At 47.3% G+C, this 22,466-nt stretch overlaps 1 protein-coding gene across 1 annotated transcript in view; it reads right to left on the bottom strand.

The window, feature by feature from the left end:
* CANX (calnexin) overlaps positions 1 to 22,466 on the bottom strand; it is a 439,945-nt gene that overhangs the window by 31,386 nt on the left and 386,093 nt on the right. The window contains exons 12-14 of the mRNA XM_069199501.1: positions 11,502 to 11,621; positions 11,019 to 11,142; positions 10,782 to 10,873 (exon numbers count right to left, since the gene is read on the bottom strand). Of these exons, the coding sequence (XP_069055602.1) occupies positions 10,782 to 10,873; positions 11,019 to 11,142; positions 11,502 to 11,621 (336 nt within the window). The remainder of the gene's footprint in view (positions 1 to 10,781; positions 10,874 to 11,018; positions 11,143 to 11,501; positions 11,622 to 22,466) is intronic.

The raw sequence follows: 22,466 nt of genomic DNA, 5'->3' as shown, positions 1-22,466 counted from the left end.
AAAGGCAGGGTGCATATGTCCCCAAGTGTGAAGGTACCCTTGCATGAGCAGGGTACCGCCACATACACCAGACGCCATTCCCTGGGCTAAGTGCGGGGAGGCCATCTTTAGGTATGTTGACCATGGTCAACATGAGTAGTCCCACTACATAATGGCTTCTCTGAACCTAGACATGTTTGTTATCAAACATGTTGGAATAATGCAACTACACCGATTCCAATGCTAGTTGCAGGATCCCCATGTACTCTGGGAGTTCCTTATAGGATCCCTCAGTTCTGCCTGTGCAGCCTTATGGGGTCTGGCTGCCAGCCCACACTGCTGCCGACCCCAGACACCGTTCTGCCCTCCTGCTGGTGAGCCTAACTCAGGCAGGGGAAGACACAACAAAGGATTTCCAGCAAGGGAGAGGTGTGACCACCTCTCCCTCTGCAATAGGTGCCTATGGGCTGGGTGGTCTCTGAGTGCCACCAGACTGCTGTGAAGGGCACATTTCGTGACCTGCTAGCATAATCCTGTTTGCACCAGTAGAGGGACCCCCGGTTCCACTTTGGCACAAAACCACACAAGGGACAGGTGAGTGACCACCCCCTGTCCAGCTCCTCCCCATGGGGAGGTGAGCAGAGCTCTGCCAGGTGGCCAATTGATTCTGTCATTTTGGAAGCAAGGTAGGCAGAGGCTTCTGGGAGCACCTGACTGCTTAGGCCAGCTAGATGACATCCCTAAGCCCATCTGATAGGTGAGTCACCAAGGTTAAGGGCTTCCCCAAGGGTGGGTCCTCAGATTCATCGATCAAGACACTACACCAGGAACTCTGCAAGACACTGCTGCTCCTGTCCTCCAGAACCGCTGTTGGTCAGCTTTGAAACTGAAACAAAACTGCACCCAGTTGGGAGGGCTCCCACTGCACCATTGTTTCTCCAGCTCCTGCAAGATTTCTGAAACATCCGTGGCTGTGCATCCTCCAGGGTCACAAGGGCTCTGCATCCAAGAAGCAAGAAGGAATCTCCCCTGGAGTGAAGGAGTCACTCCCCTGCATCTGTAGGTAACTCAAGGCTGGTGGATCCTGCTGTCCCACAGACATCAAAAGGCTCTGCAACACATTTGGTGGTTCTATGGTCCTCTTCGGGTCCCCCTTGTCTTCTGATCCACTTGGGAGATTGAGGGTCCCTGCTGCAGCCAGTGGAACAGAACCCCTGTGCATTGCCACTGTTGCTCTTGCCAAGGCTTGTTTGCTCTTCCTCCAAGGAGATCTTCAGGCTCCAAGAAGCCCCAACCTCTAGCACTTTGCAAATCCAAGATCAGCGTCCACTCTGCAGCTCCTGCGACGTGGGACTCATGTTTTGTTGTGCTGTTGAGGCCTCCCTGCAACTAGTCACTTGTGGAGGCTTCATCAACTCCAGCTGGCTATCCTTGCTGCTGAAGGCCTGCCCTGGATTTTCCAAGGGTCGAGTCACTAGGACCTTGCTGGACCTCAAAAACCTACAACTTACCTTGCAACTACTATTTGCATTTGATGGTGACCCTGTTTGTCTCGGATCCTCCTGAACTCCGGCGACCGACGTGGGACAGCTTGTGGGATCCAAGGATCTCCTGCATCCCACTGGACTCCACAGTTGGACTTTTTGTTCAATGTCCTGCAGGAACTTCACCTCTAAGAGAGTGGGCATTACCTACCTGCACTGTCTGGACATCTGAGTGGTCTGGACAGTGTCCTCTTTTTCAGGTTCCTCTCGTCAGGGATCCACCATTGAGTTTCCTGACCTGGTCCATGGGTTGCGACAGCAGCTGGACAACCAAGGCTTCCACAAGGCTTTCCAATGTCACTTCACCCCTATGCAACTGGGCTCCCTGGTGTAGGTATTCCGGTCTTCTGGGTATACACAGGTGGGAGCACTCTCCAACCTTTGTGTCAACTGGTTTCCTCATGGTCCACTGGGAAGGGTCCTGAATCCATAAAAATCCAACCGCAATGGTCCTCTGTTAGCCTATGGGACACCCAGCTCGATAACGTTGAACCCTGGCGCTTGTGGGATTACAGTTACCTCTGGTATTTTATTCCTCCCCAGCCCCTAGGATCCCAACACATTTACCTCCATTCTTATACCACTTTCTTAGTATATGAAAGCCCCATACGGCCCCATGTATTGCTACACTATTTCTGATGGTTTCCAAGTGTATTATTTGTGTGCCGATATCTCCAAGTGGCGATATACCAACGTTAGTATAGTCTTTAGTGTTGTAATAAAGAAATGTTTATTTTTGCAACACCTGGCGTGGTTCTTTCTTGTGTACAGTTACTGACTGACTATTGTGGTTTTGCAAGTGCTTTACACTCCTCCAAGCTTTACCTGCTCACCACAGCTACCCCTACAGAACTCTTGCTACCTGGACATCTAAACACTATCACTAAGGGTTGCCTGGACTCAGCTCAGTATAGGGTGCCACACCACAGACCAAGCCAGCCTCCTACATCGGTGGTGCAGTGGTGGGATACAACACTTGCATTGCTTTACCACTTGGTCATCAGTGACTTTCCATAAGAAAGATCAGTTTTAACTGTTGGGTACAAACTGTACTTGAAACTCGGATACTTCTAAACTTTTTGCTTGGGCAGTCAGGGGTCTAGCATAGCTCTTTTAAAGTACAGAACGTTAGAGTAGCAGGTACACTACTCTAACACCATGTCTCTAGTTGAGCGAGCTGACCCGACTCAGGAGTCATTAGGTATGGGGGTCTTAAGTTCCAGGAGCTTAGGACCCTATGCACTGCTAGGAAACTTAAGACATGTAACAAGCCTACCAAATTATTCTCAGACTTACTTATTCACAATGATATTCTGAACCCCGACAGGAAAAGAAAATTAGGTGAGTAGGGTGATCCACCAGTGCTGGAAAAGGCAGTACCAGGACCTTCCTAAGGCCAACACAGGTAAAGTGCTTGAGGAGACAAGAAAAACCTTTGCACCTGTAGGGGGCCGTACTGGTAGTACAAGAGGGGGTTGTAGCAGCAGGCCCATGGTCTCTTCCCCCTAGGGTGGTAAAAAGGGTTTCTAGGAGTAGATGCTCCTCATCCTCAGCATCTTCTGCTGGGTCCAGCCACTTTAGCTCAGAAGAGGCTTCCTTAGATGGGGGTTCAACTTGCTGAACCTTGAGAAGGCCAATCAAGTTGAAACAGCAGCAGCTAGCTGTTGAGAGAGAGGCACTAGAGATTGAAATGGAAAGAAGGGATTTGGGGTTAGAACCCCATGGTGGCAGCAAGAGAGTCCAGCATCAGGGAAGACACCCTTGATTCCAGGAATCTCAGCAGGATAGTCCCTTCCTTGCAAGTCTGGGGAAGATATCCCTAAGTGGATTACTGCTTTGGACAGGGCCTGTAAACTCCAGAAGGTCCCTCAGAGGCAGTGGACAGCTATCCTGTGGCTCTCCTTTGCAGACAAAGGAAGAGACATACTCCTAGTAGTAAAGGAAGAGGATGCAGACATCTACAAAGTTTTGAAGGATGCGCTCACTGATTGTTTTGGGCTCACAACGGAGTATAAGATTAGGTTCTGGGAAACTCAGGAGGAGTCCTCTCAAGACTGGGTAGATTTTGTTGACTGTGCAGGTAATGCTCTGGGTGGCTGGTTACATGGCAGTATTGTGCATGACTATGAAGGACTGTACAATCTTATGAGAGAGCATATACTTAATTGTGTGTCTGACAAACTGCACCAGTACCTGGTGGACTCTGATCTGACCTCTGCCCAAGAATTGGGAAAGAAGGCATACAAATTGGTTTACACCACGGAGGATAAGAAATCCTAAGGTAGGGGTGACCAAAAGAAGAAGCATGCTTCTAAATCTCAGGAGAAGGATGGGGACAAGAATGAAAATGTCACTTACCCAGTGTACATCTGTTCGTGGCATCAGTTGCAGTAGATTCGCATGTTCTGCAATAGCTCGCCATCTGGTGTTGGGCCGGAGTGTTACAAGTTGTTTTTCTTCGAAGAAGTCTTTCGAGTCACGGGACCGAGTGACTCCTCCTTTTGTCTCCATTGCGCATGGGCGTCGACTCCATCTTCGATTGTTTTTCCCCGCAGAGGGTGAGGTAGGAGTTGAATTGTAGTAATAGTGCCCATGCAATGGAGTGACTAAGTATGCACCTATTTAAGGTTGAGATGACACATATATAAATAATTGAAGGTAACTTCCAAACTGCTACAGGCTCCCGGGGAGGCGGGTGGGCACATGCGAATCTACTGCGACTGATGCCACGAACAGATGTACACTGGGTAAGTGACATTTTCAGTTCGATGGCATCTGTCGCTGTAGATACGCATGTTCTGCATAGACTAGTAAGCAGTTATTTCCCCAAAAGCGGTGGATCAGCCTGTAGGAGTGGAAGTAGTCTGAAATAATGTTCTTAATACAGCTTGACCTACTGTGGCTTGTTGTGCGGATAACACGTCTACACAGTAGTGCTTGGTGAATGTGTGAGGCGTAGACCATGTGGCTGCCTTACATATTTCTTGCATTGGGATGTTTCCTAGAAAGGCCATGGTAGCACCTTTCTTTCTGGTCGAGTGTGCCCTTGGTGTAATGGGCAGCTGTCGTTTAGCTTTAAGGTAGCAGATTTGGATGCATTTAACTATCCATCTGGCTATACCTTGTTTTGAAATTGGGTTTCCTGCATGAGGTTTTTGAAATGCAATAAAGAGTTGTTTAGTCTTTCTGATGTTTTTTGTTCTGTCAATGTAATACATCAATGCTCTTTTGACATCTAATGTATGTAGTGCCCTTTCAGCTACGGTATCTGGCTGTGGAAAGAACACTGGAAGTTCCACTGTTTGATTTAGATGGAACGGTGAAATAACCTTTGGCAAAAATTTAGGATTGGTCCTTAGGACGACTTTATTTTTGTGTAGTTGTATAAAAGGTTCCTGTATTGTAAACGCCTGAATCTCGCTTACTCTTCTTAGGGAAGTAATGGCGATGAGAAATGCCACCTTCCAGGTTAGGAACTGTATGTCGCAGGAGTGCATGGGTTCAAAAGGTGGACCCATAAGTCTAGTTAGGACAACATTTAGGTTCCATGAAGGAACAGGTAGTGTTCTTGGTGGTATAATTCTCCTAAGGCCCTCCATGAATGCTTTAATGACTGGTATCTTATATAGGGAAGTTGAATAGGTAGTCTGCAGGTATGCAGATATTGCTGCAAGGTGTATTTTAATGGAAGAGAAAGCTAGGTTAGATTTTTGTAAGTGAAGCAAGTAACCCACTACATGTTCTGGAGTTGTGTGTAATGGTTGTATTTGATTAATATGGCAGTAGCAAACAAACCTCTTCCATTTACTTGCATAACAGTGCCTGGTGGATGGCCTTCTGGCTTGTTTTATGACTTCCATACATTCTTGGGTAAGTTGTAAGTGCCCGAATTGTAGGATTTCAGGACCCCGATTGCTAGATTCAGCGATGCTGGATCTGGGTGTCTGATCTTTTGGTTGTGCTGTGTCAACAGATCTGGCCTGTTGGGCAATTTGATGCAGGGTACCACTGAAAGGTCTAGCAGCGTTGTGTACCAGGGTTGCCTTGCCCAAGTTGGTGCTATCAATATGAGTTTGAGTTTGCTTTGACTGAGTTTGTTTACCAGGTAAGGAAGGAGAGGGAGAGGAGGAAAAGCGTAAGCAAATATCCCTGACCAGTTCATCCATAGGGCATTGCCTTGGGATTGTTTGTGTGGGTATCTGGATGCGAAGTTTTGGCATTTTGCGTTCTCCCTTGTCGCAAACAAGTCTATCTGAGGTGTTCCCCAGAGTTTGAAATAAGTGTTCAGAATTTGGGGGTGAATTTCCCATTCGTGGACCTGTTGATGATCTCGAGAGAGATTGTCTGCGAGTTGATTTTGGATCCCTGGTATAAACTGTGCTATTAGGCGAATTTGGTTGTGAATTGCCCAATGCCAAATTTTTTGTGCTAGCAGGCTTAACTGCGTGGAGTGCGTCCCCCCCTGCTTGTTTAGATAATACATTGTTGTCATGTTGTCTGTTTTGACGAGAATGTATTTGTGAACTATTATTGGTTGGAAAGCTTTTAGTGCTTGAAAAACTGCTAGAAGTTCTAGGTGATTGATATGCAGTTTTGTTTGATGTACGTTCCATTGTCCTTGTATGCTGTGTTGATCGAGGTGTGCTCCCCACCCTGTCATGGAAGCATCTGTTGTTATTACGTATTGTGGCACTGGGTCTTGGAAAGGCCGCCCCTTGTTTAAATTTATGTTGTTCCACCACAGAAGCGAGAGGTAAGTTTGGCGGTCTATTAACACCAGATCTAGAAGGTGACCCTGTGCTTGAGACCACTGTGATGCTAGGCATTGTTGTAAGGGCCTCATGTGCAGTCTTGCGTTTGGGACAATGGCTATGCATGAAGACATCATGCCTAGGAGTTGTAATACCATCTTTGCTTGTATCTTTTGTGTTAGATACATGCGTTGTATGATGGTGTTGAAATTTAGAATTCTTTGTGGACTTGGAGTGGCTACTCCCTTTGATGTGTCTATTATGGCTCCTAGGTATTGTTGTACCTTGCGCGGCAGAATGTTGGATTTTGTAAAGTTGACGGTGAACCCGAGTTTGAAGAGGGTTTGTATGATCTGATTTGTGTGATTTGAGCACTGTATGAACGAATGGGCCTTGATTAGCCAGTCGTACAAATATGGGAACACATGTATTTGCTGCCTTCTTATGTGTGCAGCGACTACCGCTAGACATTTGGTAAAGACTCTTGGTGCGGTTGTTAATCCGAAAGGCAGTACCTTGAATTGGTAATGTATTCCTTTGAATACAAACCTTAGGTATTTCCTGTGCGATGGGTGTATTGGTATATGGAAATAAGCATCCTTGAGGTCTAAAGTTGCCATGTAGTCGTGTAGTTTTAGCAATGGCAATACTTCTTGTAGTGTGACCATGTGGAAGTGGTCTGATTTGATGAAAGTGTTCACTACTCTGAGGTCTAGGATTGGTCTCAGCGTTTTGTCCTTCTTTGGTATCAGAAAGTACAGTGAGTAAACTCCTGTGTTTATTTGTGTGTTTGGCACTAATTCGATTGCATTCTTTTGCAATAGTGCCTGCACTTCTATCTCTAGGAGATTGGAATGGTGTGTTGTTAAATTTTGTGCTTTTGGTGGTATGTTTGGAGGGAAGTGTAGAAATTCTATGCAATAACCATGTTGGATAATTGCTAGAACCCAAGTGTCTGTAGTGATTTCCTCCCATGCTTTGTAATAATGACCTATTCTTCCCCCCACTGGTGTTGTGTGGAGGGGGTGAGTGACATGTGAGTCACTGTTTAGTAGTAGGGGTTTTGGGGCTCTGAAATCTTCCTCTATTTCTAGGGAATTGCCCTCCTCTATATTGTCCCCGAAAACCTCCTCTATACTGTCCCTGGTAACTGGACGGTGTTGCTTGTGAGGTGCTGGCTTGTGTGCTTTGACCCCGAAACCCCCCTCGAAAGGGTGTTTTACGGAATGTGCTGTAATTCCCTCTGCTCTGCGGGGAGTAGAGTGCGCCCATGGCTTGGCAGTGTCCGTATCTTTTTTGAGTTTCTCAATCGCTGTGTCCACTTCTGGACCGAACAGTTCTTTTTCATTAAAAGGCATATTGAGAACTGCTTGTTGAATCTCTGGTTTAAATCCAGACGTTCGGAGCCATGCATGCCTTCTGATAGTTACAGATGTATTAATTGTCCGTGCAGCTGTATCTGCAGCGTCCATGGAGGAGCGTATCTGGTTGTTGGAGATGGTCTGTCCCTCCTCAACCACTTGTTTTGCCCTATTTTGTAAGTCCTTGGGCAGATGTTCAATGAGATGTTGCATCTCGTCCCAGTGGGCTCTGTCATAGCGCGCAAGTAGTGCCTGGGAGTTCGCGATGCGCCACTGGTTTGCAGCTTGTGCTGCGACTCTTTTACCAGCTGCATCGAACTTGCGTCTTTCTTTATCTGGGGGTGGTGCATCTCCAGATGTGTGAGAGTTGGCCCTTTTCCTAGCTGCTCCTACAACAACAGAGTTTGGTGGCAGCTGTGTAGTGATGAAAACCGGGTCCGTAGGAGGCGGCTTATACTTTTTTTCCACCCTTGGTGTGATTGCCCTACTTTTGACCGGCTCCTTAAAGATGTCTTTTGCGTGCAGGAGCATACCAGGGAGCATAGGCAGGCTTTGGTATGAGCTGTGGGTGGAGGAGAGTGTGTTGAATAAGAAATCATCCTCGACCTGTTCTGAGTGGAGGCTTACGTTGTGAAATTGTGCTGCTCTAGCCACCACTTGAGAGTACGCGGTGCTGTCTTCTGGTGGAGATGGCTTTGTAGGGTATGCCTCCGGACTGTTATCTGACACTGGGGCGTCGTATAGGTCCCATGCGTCCTGATCTTGGTCACCCTGGCTCATGGTGGTGTGAGCTGGGGAATGTGATGGAGTTTGTGCTGGTGAAACGTTAATCACGGGCGGAGGAGAGGGTGGTGGTGTAACTTTTCACCACTTTTGGTTGTGGTGTTTGTTCCGTCTGGAACTCCAACCTTCTCTTTCTCCTAATGGGGGGAAGGGTGCTTATTTTTCCTGTCCCCTGCTGAATGAAGATACGCTTTTGCGTATGGTCCACATCAGTTGCTTGTAGCTCTTCCTCAAACCTATGCTTCTGCATTTGGGAGGTTAGCGAGTGCTCTTCTGTATAAGAGCCTGAAGCTGGGTCGCTTGCAGTTTGTTTCGGCATCGAAACTTTGTCTGCGTGTTTTTTCGGCTCCGAGGTGACTTTTTTCCTTTTCGGGGCCGAAACCTCTCGGCGTCGATCTGTTTCGGTGCCGCTGTCTCGGCGTCGAGCCGTGTCCACACCGGCATCTCGGTGTCGAGGCTTGTCTCCAGCACTTTCTCGGTCCCGAGAAGGCTGCGTGCCGGTGTCTCGACCGGAGTCGGACGATCTCGGCACTGTTTGGGCCTTTTTCGGTGCCGACGGTCGGTCACCGAATTTATGGGTCGAGCCATGGCCTGGTGGCAGTGGCGTCCCCTGGGCCTTGTAAATGTTTCTCTGTGTGGTTTTCGACGTCTTACTCACGGTTTGTGTATCGTCGAATCCTTCGGAGTCTGAGTCTTGGATCGAGAAGGTACCTTCCTCTTCCTGTTCCTCGAACTCCCGTTGGGCTGTCGGTGCGGACGCCATCTGAAGTCTTCTGGCTCGACGGTCTCGGAGTGTTTTTCGGGACCGGAACGCACGACAGGCCTCGCAGGTGTCTTCGCTGTGCTCAGGTGACAGGCACAGGTTGCAGACCAAGTGTTGGTCTGTGTAGGGGTATTTATTGTGGCATTTGGGGCAGAAACGGAACGGGGTCCGTTCCATCGGCGTTCTTCAGCACGCGGTCGGGCCGACCAGGCCCCGACGGAGGATCGAAAAAACTACCCCGAAGGGCACCGGAGCTCTTCGATCTTCGATGCGGTGTGGAATCTAAGTACGCCGATCCCGAACGCAACAATACCGACGAAAATCTTCCGAAATTAGCTAATTTTCCGTTCCGAAACTCGGAGCGACAGGAACACGTCCGAACCCGATGGCGGAAAAAAAACACTCGAAGATGGAGTCGATGCCCATGCGCAATGGAGACAAAAGGAGGAGTCACTCGGTCCCGTGACTCGAAAGACTTCTTCGAAGAAAAACAACTTGTAACACTCCGGCCCAACACCAGATGGCGAGCTATTGCAGAACATGCGTATCTACAGCGACAGATGCCATCGAACTTAAGTCTTCTAAAGGTCCACAAAATTCTTCTGGGGTGGGTCCAAGGCCGCCTCCTCTTCTCACAAGAAGCCTTAGTGCTTTTTATGCAAACAAAAAGGCCATATGACAGGTGATAGCAATTGTCCTAAGTAAAGCACCAAGAATAGCACTTCTACTGATCTCCCTAGTAATAGCACTGGTAGTAGTACTTCAACCAATGTATACTTGGGTTCACCTTGGGTACTGCAGTGGACTCTGGCCTAGTCAGAGAAACCACAGAGGCTGACCTAATATCAGAGGGTGGCACTGACCTTGCCACTCTGGCTGCCTGGCCTCCTAATATCAGGTAATGCAGGCAGTACCCCCTCATAAATGGTATTGAGGCAGAATCTAACAGGGGCATGGGTGCCAGTGTCACCATGGTGACTGAAAAACTGGTGCCTCCTGAGCAAATCTTACTTGGGCACAATTATCAAGTCACCAATACTGAGAACATCAAAGAGTGCCACCCCAGGTCAGTTATATTTAGACAGGGGGGAGGCTGAATGTCTGATGGGCCTGGGCTGAAGAGGAGTTACAGGCCCATGCAGCAATGCTGGGCATGTCTGCAAATGTCTTTGTGGCTACACAAGTACATGCCAAGAAACAGGGAGGATCAGGAGCACTGGAGCCTGAAATTATGGACTGGCCAATTCCCAAGAAGAGTCAGTTTTGCAGCTGTGGTAGAATGTTGATTCTCCTACTAGCACCAGGACTCCACTGATTAAGTGCATGCTTTAAAATCATCGTAACATTGCAAAACCAAGTACACTGTTTTGGAACAGTACACATTTTTCTCTATGCAACAACCACCTAATGACAGGATAGAAAATAATGACAGCATTACATCAATTTCTAATGCCTTGTTAGATTATAGATGTGGAGGAATAATATTTGCTAGATCATTTCATTTAACATGCATCAAAAAAAAGTTCATTAAGGATTGTTGGTAGTAAGAACAGTCACATTGTCGAGGATATAAACATGTAGAGATAAGACCATTCTGCACCTTTGCATCAGGTTCCTTTTCTTCATCCTCGTCTACGTCTTCCTCTTGACTACCGTTTCCAGCATCTTCAGCATCACTCTTCTGTTTCTCTTCTAATAAATAAAAAATCAAAAAAAAAAAAAAAAAAAAAATTCAATCACATTCACATTTCTCTTTCAGGACTTGTTTTAACCTAGTTACCCTCACTAATTAGCTTAGACTAGCTCAGACATTAAAATAAGATGTTGAGTTCCATACCTTGCTTCTCATCCACCTCCATTTCACCTTCTTCATCTTCATCTTCCAGCTTTCCTTCCTCCTTATCACTCACATCTGGTTGAGGCTCATCGGTCTTCTTGTACTCCGCAGAACTGGGCTGCTTCTGCATGAAGAACATTGTTCGATTTGGTGTAAAAAGAGGCAAGAATTATAGGACAGCTAACAGGTATGTATCAAGTCTGTTTCTAAAACCTATATGGTATCAATGTTGTAAATTCTTTATACAACTATCAGACAAGCTAAGCCTATTAGTTACAATGCTCGACGTAGAAGTTTGCCGTTTCAAGCTTCTCCCGCTAACTGCAAAAAGCACATAAACAAGAAAAATTACTGCAAACTACTTATAACAGTGCGCAAAAACAGTAAGCTGTAAAATGACTGCAGACTGAGGTATGTTGTGAGGCATGACATCTTTGGTGAGCAGCTAATATGGCATATATAAAGTTGGAAAGCCACACATACCTTTCCAGAAAAGCAGAAGAGAATGATGAGGAACACAGGTAGAGCAACAGTCAGCACATAAACCACCCAGAGCCAAGGTCGCTCCTCTGCAGCTGCCATCATCTGACCAACCACACCAGGCTGAAAAGACAAGCAACAATCAGGGACTAGAAGAAAGTCATGTTCAATCAATTAAGCAAACTAGTGTTTAATCACTTTTTTGTGACTGAAGATCTAGTTGAATAATGTACTTAACCTTTGGTAAAGCCCTTTCTGGTGGACACCCTTAACTGCAGAATCCTCTCCGTAAGATATTGAGCAAGTGCCAGACTGGACCAAGAGAATTTTCTAGCTATGCTCCCACGCACCAATAAGTGTGTGCCTCTGGGCTGACTTCATAGCACCCCGGAAGTGACAGAGTGGAGTCTTAGCCAGGAGGAATGGACTCTCAGACCCTACTGAGGGAGGTGGTGGAGGGGGGTGTTTGCATTTTGGGCAGCACACGGTATATGTTGATGTAGAGGACTATCCACCTGAACAGTATTGTCTTCTGCAAATCCCTTCCTTTGTTTGCTCCAGAAAACCCCCAAGAAGCTGAAAGTTAATTTGACAAACCCATAGTACAATCAATGTAAAAACTCAGTCCTCTTGAGGTTAAACCAATGAAGCTACCATCTCTTTCAAGGAAGGGGGGGGGGGGGGGGGGGGGGGGTAGGAGAGCAAAGATCTTATAGAGTGACCGACCAACATGAAAGGGAGTCACACCCTTAGGCAAAATGGAAACCCACACCCTCAGCATCAATTTGTCTGGATAGGCAGTAGTGTAGGGCTGCTGTACGGAAAGTGTACAGTTCACTCACATGATGGGCTGATGTCATCAAAATAAGGATGACAGTTTTCAGGGTCACAAGACTCAGAGAGCAGCTATGCATAGGCTCTAAGTGCATAAACAGAAGAAATGTCAAGGCCAAAATAAGGTCCCGCTAGGGCCTCACAAATGGTTGGGGAGAAAACATGTGTCAAACCTTTAATAAACCTCATCAGAACTGGTGATCTGAACAAGAATGAATTGCCAGGCAAGCGTACAAAGGCTGAAATGGCCAACAAGTAACCTTTTACAGCACTTAGTGAAAAGACTTGCTGGGCAAAAGACAAAACAAACAAGGACATAAGACAGCTTGGCTTGCAAGGGTCCATGTTTTGCAAAAAACACCTGGTTACAAACTGGTCTCAACACTCCGCATACACAGATTTCGTTGAAGGGTATCCGGCATTAAGGAAGAGACACCACTTCAGGCAGCAAATCAAAATGAAGCTAATTGTAACAGATCAATCTCCAAGCATGCAGCTGCAGGTTGCAGAGGTGTGAGTCGATCATCCTGCCCTGTTGAAGAGACTGCAGATGCTCCAAAAATCGTGTATTTAACAAGGATTTTCCCACTGTTGAAATACACCATGTGCCATCTCATCAGGATACAGACCACACCTGTGATCACCTACATGACATCAGCACCATTGTATGCTCTGCCACTCAAAAACCCCACTGGGTGGCCCACCAGAAAGATGTTCTGCTGTTCCACCGACCTCGAGATGCAAATCTTGTGACATAGGGCCAAGGAACCCACTGTGCCCTGTTGTAGTACCATATGGAGTAGTGTTTTCTGTGAGAAATGCACCAACCTCCCATGATAGATGGAAGGAAAGTCCTGAGGGCCGAACGGATAGGCCGTACATCCAGTAGGTTGATATAGAGACCTCTGATCTCCATATCCACAATATGACCTTCCCAACCCAGCAAATGTCCAAACATCGTAATGGTCAGCCATGGGTAAGGATAAGAGGCCTGCTGCAGCTTTAATGGTGCACAAGAAATATGGACTGGAAGGAAATGAGCAACGCCCATCTGTTGGGCGTGATTAATCATCAAACTGTGAGGAAGTACTGAATGCTGATCTCTAAATACTCCTAGCCGCCCCAAAAAACAAAATTGTCTGACATGAAGCACTGAGGACAAACTAAAGCTGCTTATTGGCCACTACAGCATAGAAAGAGGACTTCTGCCTCTTCTGCCCTGCGCCATTTCTGGCGTTGCCAAAAGGACTGGGCTGAATCTGTGGCTGGTAAGGCTGTGCTGCCTACAGGCTAGCTCTATGGAGTAACCCCTTAATTTGTGGAACTGATGTGGAAATTGCTTTTGCAGGAATTTCCAGCCTCAAGGACAGGGCTGTGGCCTTACTATCCTTAAACCGTTCCAGTGTAGAGTCTGCCTTCCCTCCAGAGACCCACCAAACGGCATGTCCACCACTGATTCATCCACATGGTTTGAAAATTCAGCTGACCTCATTTAGGTGTGTGTTGTGCGACCTTTGTGTCCTCAACTTCCAACACGTCCCCTCTCCCTGCTACTCTGGTGACATGCTTCTAGGATCTCATCTCTCTCTAGCAGTACTTTCCCAGACTCATGGAAGCATGTCACCATCCTACCACTCCTCAAGCAACCTTCAGCAGACCACCTGACCTTGGTTAACGACTGTAGGAAAGTACCCTCTTTTTGGCATGTTACCCCCAATTTCTGCCTGATGTCAGTGTACTTGACTGTCAATAGGATCCTGCTAACCAAGACCCCAGTGCTTATGCTCTCTCCTCTAAATGTTGTCACTGCATACTGGTAACCCAGTATTTCACCCAAAATTGGCATACTTGTCACCATTTAAGTCCCTAGAATATGGTACTTGAGTTTCCCCAAGGCATTGGGGTTCCAGGGGATCCCTATGGGCTGCAGCATTTCCTTTGCCACCCATAGGGAGCCCATGCAAAGGCTTCTACAGGACTGCCATTACAGCCTGTGTGAAATGGTGCATGCACCTTTTCCCAGCCATCTACACTGCACCAGGTCACTTATAAGTCACCCTCTATACCAGGCCTTCCAACCCTGAAGGCTGGGTGCAGAGTACCTGTGTGTGAGGGGACCCCTGCACTAGCAGAGGTGCCCCCACGTCATCCAGGGCCATTTTTTCCCAGACTTCACGAGTACGGGGACACCATTTTACATGTGCACTGGACATAGGTCACTACCTATGTACACCTTCACGAAGGTAACTCCAAATTTGGAATCAAACATGTTGGAATCGTACTTCAAGGCTTTTGCAAGCATTGGTTGTATGATTCTATGCACTCTGGGGGCTCCTTAGAAGACCCCCAGAACTGCCATTACAGCCTTCTGAGGGTTTTCAACCAGCCCCAGCTGCTGCCACTTCACAGGCAGGTTTCAGCCATCTCAGACTGGTTTCTGCCCTCCTGTTGCTTGAGCAGCTCATGCCCAGGAAGGCAGAACAAGGGATTTCCTTTGTGAGAGGGATGTTACACCCTCTCACCTTGGAAATAGGTGTGGCAGGCTTGGGAGGGGGTAGCCTCCCAGAGCCTCTGGAAATGCTTTGAAGGGCACAGATGGTGCCTTCCTTTCAGAATGTAGTCTACTTCGGTTCAGGGACCCCCCAGTACCTGCTCTGGCTCGAAACTGGACAAAGGAAAGGGGGTGACTACTCCCCTGTCCATCACCACCCCAAGGGTGGTGCTCATAGCTCCTTCAGAGTGTCCCTGGGTTTTGCCATCTTGGATTCCAAGTTGGCAGGGCACTCTGGGAGCATCTGAGTGGCCAGTGCCAGCAGGTGACACCAGAGCCCTCCCCAGATAGGTGCTTACCTGTTAGCGGACCAATCTTCCTTTCAGGGCTATTTAGGGTCTCTCTATTGGGTGGTTCTTCAGATTGGGATTGCAAGACTCCAGCAGGAAACCTCTGAAACCTTTACTTCACCTTCTTACTGAAGAAACTGCATCTGAACCCTTCAGGAACTCTACAACTGCAACAAAGAAGCAAAGATGACTTCTGCAACATTGTATCTTCAGCTCCTGCCAGCAAATGCAACTGTTTACCGGTCGTGCATCCTCAGAGGACAGACAGTCTTCAGCCTGCGCCAGAAGTACAAAGGAATCTCCTTAGAAGTGAAGGAGTCCCATCCCTGCTTCAGCAGGCACCCCTCTGCAGCGACTGTTGGCTTGGGTCCCCTCTCCAGAAGAAATGTGTGGATCCAGCAACACAGGTGGTAGACAAATGGTGCCGACGGTCCTTAAGTCCAGTTGTCCAACTTTGGTGGAGATAAGAGCTTGCCTCCCTACGCGAGACAGTAGTCCCTCGTGCACCGCATGTTTTGCAGTTGCCAAGGCTTGTTGCCATCCTTCCACAAAGCTCTTTGTGCACCGTGCAGTCCTGGCCCCCAGCACTCCTTCCTGCGACGCACAGCCTCCTGCATGGTTCTCCGGCAGTGTGGGATCCCTTTGTGTAGTGCTGTGTGGGCCTCCTTTTGCACCTTCTTTGTCGCCATGCTGTGGGACTCCTGTGCGCACTGCCTGGTCTTCTGAGGGCTGAGTTGTTGAGTGCCCCCTCTGTCTCCACCTCCTGGGCAGAAGCCACCAGGTAGCTCCTTGTCCCGGGCAGCACCATTTTCCGCTTTGCGCGTGCCAACGCTCGTTGGCAGAATCCAGCGATGCAAACCTAGATTGCAATCATCCATCCGGGGTGGGACATCATCTGCACCAACCAGGAACCTGTATCCATCGTCTTGGGTGCAGTACTGACTGTTCTTCACTGGTGGTTCTTCTTTTGCACCTTCATCTGGGCTCCTGTTCTCCCTAGACTCTTCAGTGCTTCTTGGAAATGGTCCCCTTCTTCCACAGGTCTTCAGGTCCAGGAATCTATTGTTGGTGGCCTGCAGTCTCTTCTGGTTCTTGTAAAATCTTCTATCACGTGTTCTTGTGTGCTCTAGGAAAGACACTGATTTACTCCTCTTCCCTGAGCTGGGTTCTATTACTTACCTTTGGTGTTTTCTAAGACTCCCAGCACCCCTCTACACACTACACTTGCCTAGGTGGGAAACTGACTTTTGCATTCCACTATTTTAGTATATGGTTTGTGTTCCCCCAGGCTCATTTCTAACTATTGTGATTTTCACTACTTGCACTGTTTTCTGTTTTACAGCTATTTCTGCATTATAATGTATATACAGTGTATATTACTTACCTCATAAGTGAGTATAGTCTCTAAGGTATTTTTGGCATTTGCGTCACCAAAATAAAGTACCTTTATTTTAGCAAAACTGAGTATTTTCTTTCATGTGTGTGACTACAGTGGTATTACATGAGCTTTGCATGTCTCCTAGTTAGGCCTTGGCTTCTCATCCACACTACCCCTAGAGAGCCTGGCTTCTAGACACTGTCTACATTTCACTAATAAGGGATGACTGGAACTGGTATAAGGTGTAAGTAACTTCGGTATCCACTACAAACCAGGCCAGCCTCCTACAACTACAGTCTCATCTCCCTCACCACCTATCAATCCAAAGTCCTGGAGAATCTCATTCACGCCTGGCTAACTACCTACCTTAACAAACAAAAGACCTTTAGGACCCTTCCCAGTCTGTTATGTGGTTTGGTCGGAATCCAGAGACAGCCCTCCTTGCTGCCACAGACATCTCACACTTCTGCCTTGCCAGTGGTCTAGCATTCTCCTCCCTCACCCCTAAAGCCTGGAACGAACCTTCCATCCACATCAGAAGTCCGCAAGAAACTAAAAACTTGCTGTTCCAATAGTCCTCCAGACACACCAGTGAGCCCTGCCAGGAGACTCTTCCAGATAATGTGCAGTACAAATAGAATGAAAATGTCACTTACCCAGTGTACATCTGTTCGTGGCATCAGTCGCGGTAGATTCGCATGTTCTGCAATAGCTCGCCATCTGGTGTTGGGCCGGAGTGTTACAAGTTGTTTTTCTTCGAAGAAGTCTTTCGAGTCACGGGACCGAGTGACTCCTCCTTTTGTCTCCATTGCGCATGGGCGTCGACTCCATCTTCGATTGTTTTTCCCCGCAGAGGGTGAGGTAGGAGTTGAATTGTAGTAATAGTGCCCATGCAATGGAGTGACTAAGTATGCACCTATTTAAGGTTGAGATGATACATATATAAATAATTGAAGGTAACTTCCAAACTGCTACAGGCTCCCGGGGAGGCGGGTGGGCACATGCGAATCTACTGCGACTGATGCCACGAACAGATGTACACTGGGTAAGTGACATTTTCAGTTCGATGGCATCTGTCGCTGTAGATACGCATGTTCTGCATAGACTAGTAAGCAGTTATTTCCCCAAAAGCGGTGGATCAGCCTGTAGGAGTGGAAGTAGTCTGAAATAATGTCCTTAATACGGCTTGACCTACTGTGGCTTGTTGTGCGGATAACACGTCTACACAGTAGTGCTTGGTGAATGTGTGAGGCGTAGACCATGTGGCTGCCTTACATATTTCTTGCATTGGGATGTTTCCTAGAAAGGCCATGGTAGCACCTTTCTTTCTGGTTGAGTGTGCCCTTGGTGTAATGGGCAGCTGTCGTTTAGCTTTAAGGTAGCAGATTTGGATGCATTTAACTATCCATCTGGCTATACCTTGTTTTGAAATTGGGTTTCCTGCATGAGGTTTTTGAAATGCAATAAAGAGTTGTTTAGTCTTTGATGTTTTTTGTTCTGTCAATGTAATACATCAATGCTCTTTTGACATCTAATGTATGTAGTGCCCTTTCAGCTACGGTATCTGGCTGTGGAAAGAACACTGGAAGTTCCACTGTTTGATTTAGATGGAACGGTGAAATAACCTTTGGCAAAAATTTAGGATTGGTCCTTAGGACGACTTTATTTTTGTGTAGTTGTATAAAAGGTTCTTGTATTGTAAACGCCTGAATCTCGCTTACTCTTCTTAGGGAAGTAATGGCGATGAGAAATGCCACCTTCCAGGTTAGGAACTGTATGTCGCAGGAGTGCATGGGTTCAAAAGGTGGACCCATAAGTCTAGTTAGGACAACATTTAGGTTCCATGAAGGAACAGGTAGTGTTCTTGGTGGTATAATTCTCCTAAGGCCCTCCATGAATGCTTTAATGACTGGTATCTTATAAAGGGAAGTTGAATAGGTAGTCTGCAGGTATGCAGATATTGCTGCAAGGTGAATTTTAATGGAAGAGAAAGCTAGGTTAGATTTTTGTAAGTGAAGCAAGTAACCCACTACATGTTCTGGAGTTGTGTGTAATGGTTGTATTTGATTAATATGGCAGTAGCAAACAAACCTTTTCCATTTACTTGCATAGCAGTGCCTGGTGGATGGCCTTCTGGCTTGTTTTATGACTTCCATACATTCTTGGGTAAGTTGTAAGTGCCCGAATTCTAGGATTTCAGGAGCCAGATTGCTAGATTCAGCGATGCTGGATCTGGGTGTCTGATCTTTTGGTTGTGCTGTGTTAACAGATCTGGCCTGTTGGGCAATTTGATGCAGGGTACCACTGATAGGTCTAGCAGCGTTGTGTACCAGGGTTGCCTTGCCCAAGTTGGTGCTATCAATATGAGTTTGAGTTTGCTTTGACTGAGTTTGTTTACCAGGTAAGGAAGGAGAGGGAGAGGAGGAAAAGCGTAAGCAAATATCCCTGACCAGTTCATCCATAGGGCATTGCCTTGGGATTGTTTGTGTGGGTATCTGGATGCGAAGTTTTGGCATTTTGCGTTCTCCCTTGTCGCAAACAAGTCTGAGGTGTTCCCCAGAGTTTGAAATAAGTGTTCAGAATTTGGGGGTGAATTTCCCATTCGTGGACCTGTTGGTGATCTCGAGAGAGATTGTCTGCGAGTTGATTTTGGATCCCTGGTATAAACTGTGCAATTAGGCGAATTTGGTTGTGAATTGCCCAATGCCAATTTTTTTGTGCTAGCAGGCTTAACTGCGTGGAGTGCGTCCCCCCCTGCTTGGTTAGATAATACATTGTTGTCATGTTGTCTGTTTTGACGAGAATGTATTTGTGAACTATTATTGGTTGGAAAGCTTTTAGTGCTTGAAAAACTGCTAGAAGTTCTAGGTGATTGATATGCAGTTTTGTTTGATGTACGTTCCATTGTCCTTGTATGCTGTGTTGATCGAGGTGTGCTCCCCACCCTGTCATGGAAGCATCTGTTGTTATTACGTATTGTGGCACTGGGTCTTGGAAAGGCCGCCCCTTGTTTAAATTTATGTTGTTCCACCACAGAAGCGAGAGGTAAGTTTGGCGGTCTATTAACACCAGATCTAGAAGGTGACCCTGTGCTTGAGACCACTGTGATGCTAGGCATTGTTGTAAGGGCCTCATGTGCAGTCTTGCGTTTGGGACAATGGCTATGCATGATGACATCATGCCTAGGAGTTGTAATACCATCTTTGCCTGTATCTTTTGTGTTGGATACATGCGTTGTATGATGGTGTTGAAATTTAGAATTCTTTGTGGACTTGGAGTGGCTACTCCCTTTGATGTGTCTATTATGGCTCCTAGGTATTGTTGTACCTTGCGCGGCAGAATGTTGGATTTTGTAAAGTTGACGGTGAACCCGAGTTTGAAGAGGGTTTGTATGATCTGATTTGTGTGATTTGAGCACTGTATGAACGAATGGGCCTTGATTAGCCAGTCGTCCAAATATGGGAACACATGTATTTGCTGCCTTCTTATGTGTGCAGCGACTACCGCTAGACATTTGGTAAAGACTCTTGGTGCGGTTGTTAATCCGAAAGGCAGTACCTTGAATTGGTAATGTATTCCTTTGAATACAAACCTTAGGTATTTCCTGTGCGATGGGTGTATTGGTATATGGAAATAAGCATCCTTGAGGTCTAAAGTTGCCATGTAGTCGTGTAGTTTTAGCAATGGCAATACTTCTTGTAGTGTGACCATGTGGAAGTGGTCTGATTTGATGAAAGTGTTCACTACTCTGAGGTCTAGGATTGGTCTCAGTGTTTTGTCCTTCTTTGGTATCAGAAAGTACAGTGAGTAAACTCCTGTGTTTATTTGTGTGTTTGGCACTAATTTGATTGCATTCTTTTGCAATAGTGCCTGCACTTCTATCTCCAGGAGATTGGAATGGTGTGTTGTTAAATTTTGTGCTTTTGGTGGTATGTTTGGAGGGAATTGTAGAAATTCTATGCAATAACCATGTTGGATAATTGCTAGAACCGAAGTGTCTGTAGTGATTTCCTCCCATGCTTTGTAATAATGACCTATTCTCCCCCCCACTGGTGTTGTGTGGAGGGGGTGAGTGACCTGTGAGTCACTGTTTAGTAGTAGGGGCTTTGGGGCTTTGAAATCTTCCTCTATTTCTAGGGAATTGGCCTCCTCTATATTGTCCCCGAAAACCTCCTCTATACTGTCCCTGGTAACTGGACGGTGTGGCTTGTGAGGTGCTGGCTTGTGTGCTTTGACCCCGAAACCCCCCTCGAAAGGGCGTTTTACGGAATGTGCTGTAATTCCCTCTGCTCTGCGGGGAGTAGAGTGCGCCCATGGCTTTGGCAGTGTCCGTATCTTTTTTGAGTTTCTCAATCGCTGTGTCCACTTCTGGACCGAACAGTTCTTTTTCATTAAAAGGCATATTGAGAACTGCTTGTTGAATCTCTGGTTTAAATCCAGACGTTCGGAGCCATGCATGCCTTCTGATAGTTAGATGTATTAATTGTCCGTGCAGCTGTATCTGCAGCGTCCATGGAGGAGCGTATCTGGTTGTTGGAGATGGTCTGTCCCTCCTCAACCACTTGTTTTGCCCTATTTTGTAAGTCCTTGGGCAGATGTTCAATGAGATGTTGCATCTCGTCCCAGTGGGCTCTGTCATAGCGCGCAAGTAGTGCCTGGGAGTTCGCGATGCGCCACTGGTTTGCAGCTTGTGCTGCGACTCTTACCAGCTGCATCGAACTTGCGGCTTTCTTTATCTGGGGGTGGTGCATCTCCAGATGTGTGAGAGTTGGCCCTTTTCCTAGCTGCTCCTACAACGACAGAGTCTGGTGGCAGCTGTGTAGTGATGAAAGCCGGGTCTGTAGGAGGCGCCTTATACTTTTTTTCCACCCTTGGTGTGATTGCCCTACTTTTGACCGGCTCCTTAAAGATGTCTTTTGCGTGCAGGATCATACCAGGGAGCATAGGCAGGCTTTGGTATGAGCTGTGGGTGGAGGAGAGTGTGTTGAATAAGAAATCATCCTCGACCTGTTCTGAGTGGAGGCTTACGTTGTGAAATTGTGCTGCTCTAGCCACCACTTGAGAATACGCGGTACTGTCTTCTGGTGGAGATGGCTTTGTAGGGTATGCCTCCGGACTGTTATCTGACACTGGGGCGTCGTATAGGTCCCATGCGTCCTGATCTTGGTCACCCTGGCTCATGGTGGTGTGAGCTGGGGAGTGTGATGGAGTTTGTGCTGGTGAGACGTTAATCACGGGCGGAGGAGAGGGTGGTGGGGTAACTCTTTTCACCACTTTTGGTTGTGGTGTCTGTTCCGTCTGGAACTCCAACCTTCTCTTTCTCCTAATGGGGGGAAGGGTGCTTATTTTTCCTGTCCCCTGCTGTATGAAGATACGCTTTTGCGTATGGTCCACATCAGTTGCTTGTAGCTCTTCCTCAAACCTATGCTTCTGCATTTGGGAGGTTAGCGAGTGCTCTTCTGTATAAGAGCCTGAAGCTGGGTCGCTTGCAGTTTGTTTCGGCATCGAAACCCTGTCTGCGTGTTTTTTCGGCTCCGAGGTGACTTTTTTCTTTTTCGGGGCCGAAACCTCTCGGCGTCGATCTGTTTCGGTGCCGCTGTCTCGGCGTCGAGCCGTGTCCACACCGGCATCTCGGTGTCGAGGCTTGTCTCCAGCACTTTCTCGGTCCCGAGAAGGCTGCGTGCCGGTGTCTCGACCGGAGTCGGACGATCTCGGCACTGTTTGGGCCTTTTTCGGTGCCGACGGTCGGTCACCGAATTTATGGGTCGAGCCATGGCCTGGTGGCAGTGGCGTCCCCTGGGCCTTGTAAATGTTCTTCTGAGTGGATTTCGACGTCTTACTCACGGTTTGTGTATCGTCGAATCCTTCGGAGTCTGAGTCTTGGATCGAGAAGGTACCTTCCTCTTCCTGTTCCT

This window comes from Pleurodeles waltl, chromosome 7 (genome assembly GCF_031143425.1).
Source record: "Pleurodeles waltl isolate 20211129_DDA chromosome 7, aPleWal1.hap1.20221129, whole genome shotgun sequence".
Taxonomy (NCBI): domain Eukaryota; kingdom Metazoa; phylum Chordata; class Amphibia; order Caudata; family Salamandridae; genus Pleurodeles; species Pleurodeles waltl.
Note: the sequence above shows the minus strand (reverse complement) of the source record. Positions and strands in the feature narration are given on the sequence as shown.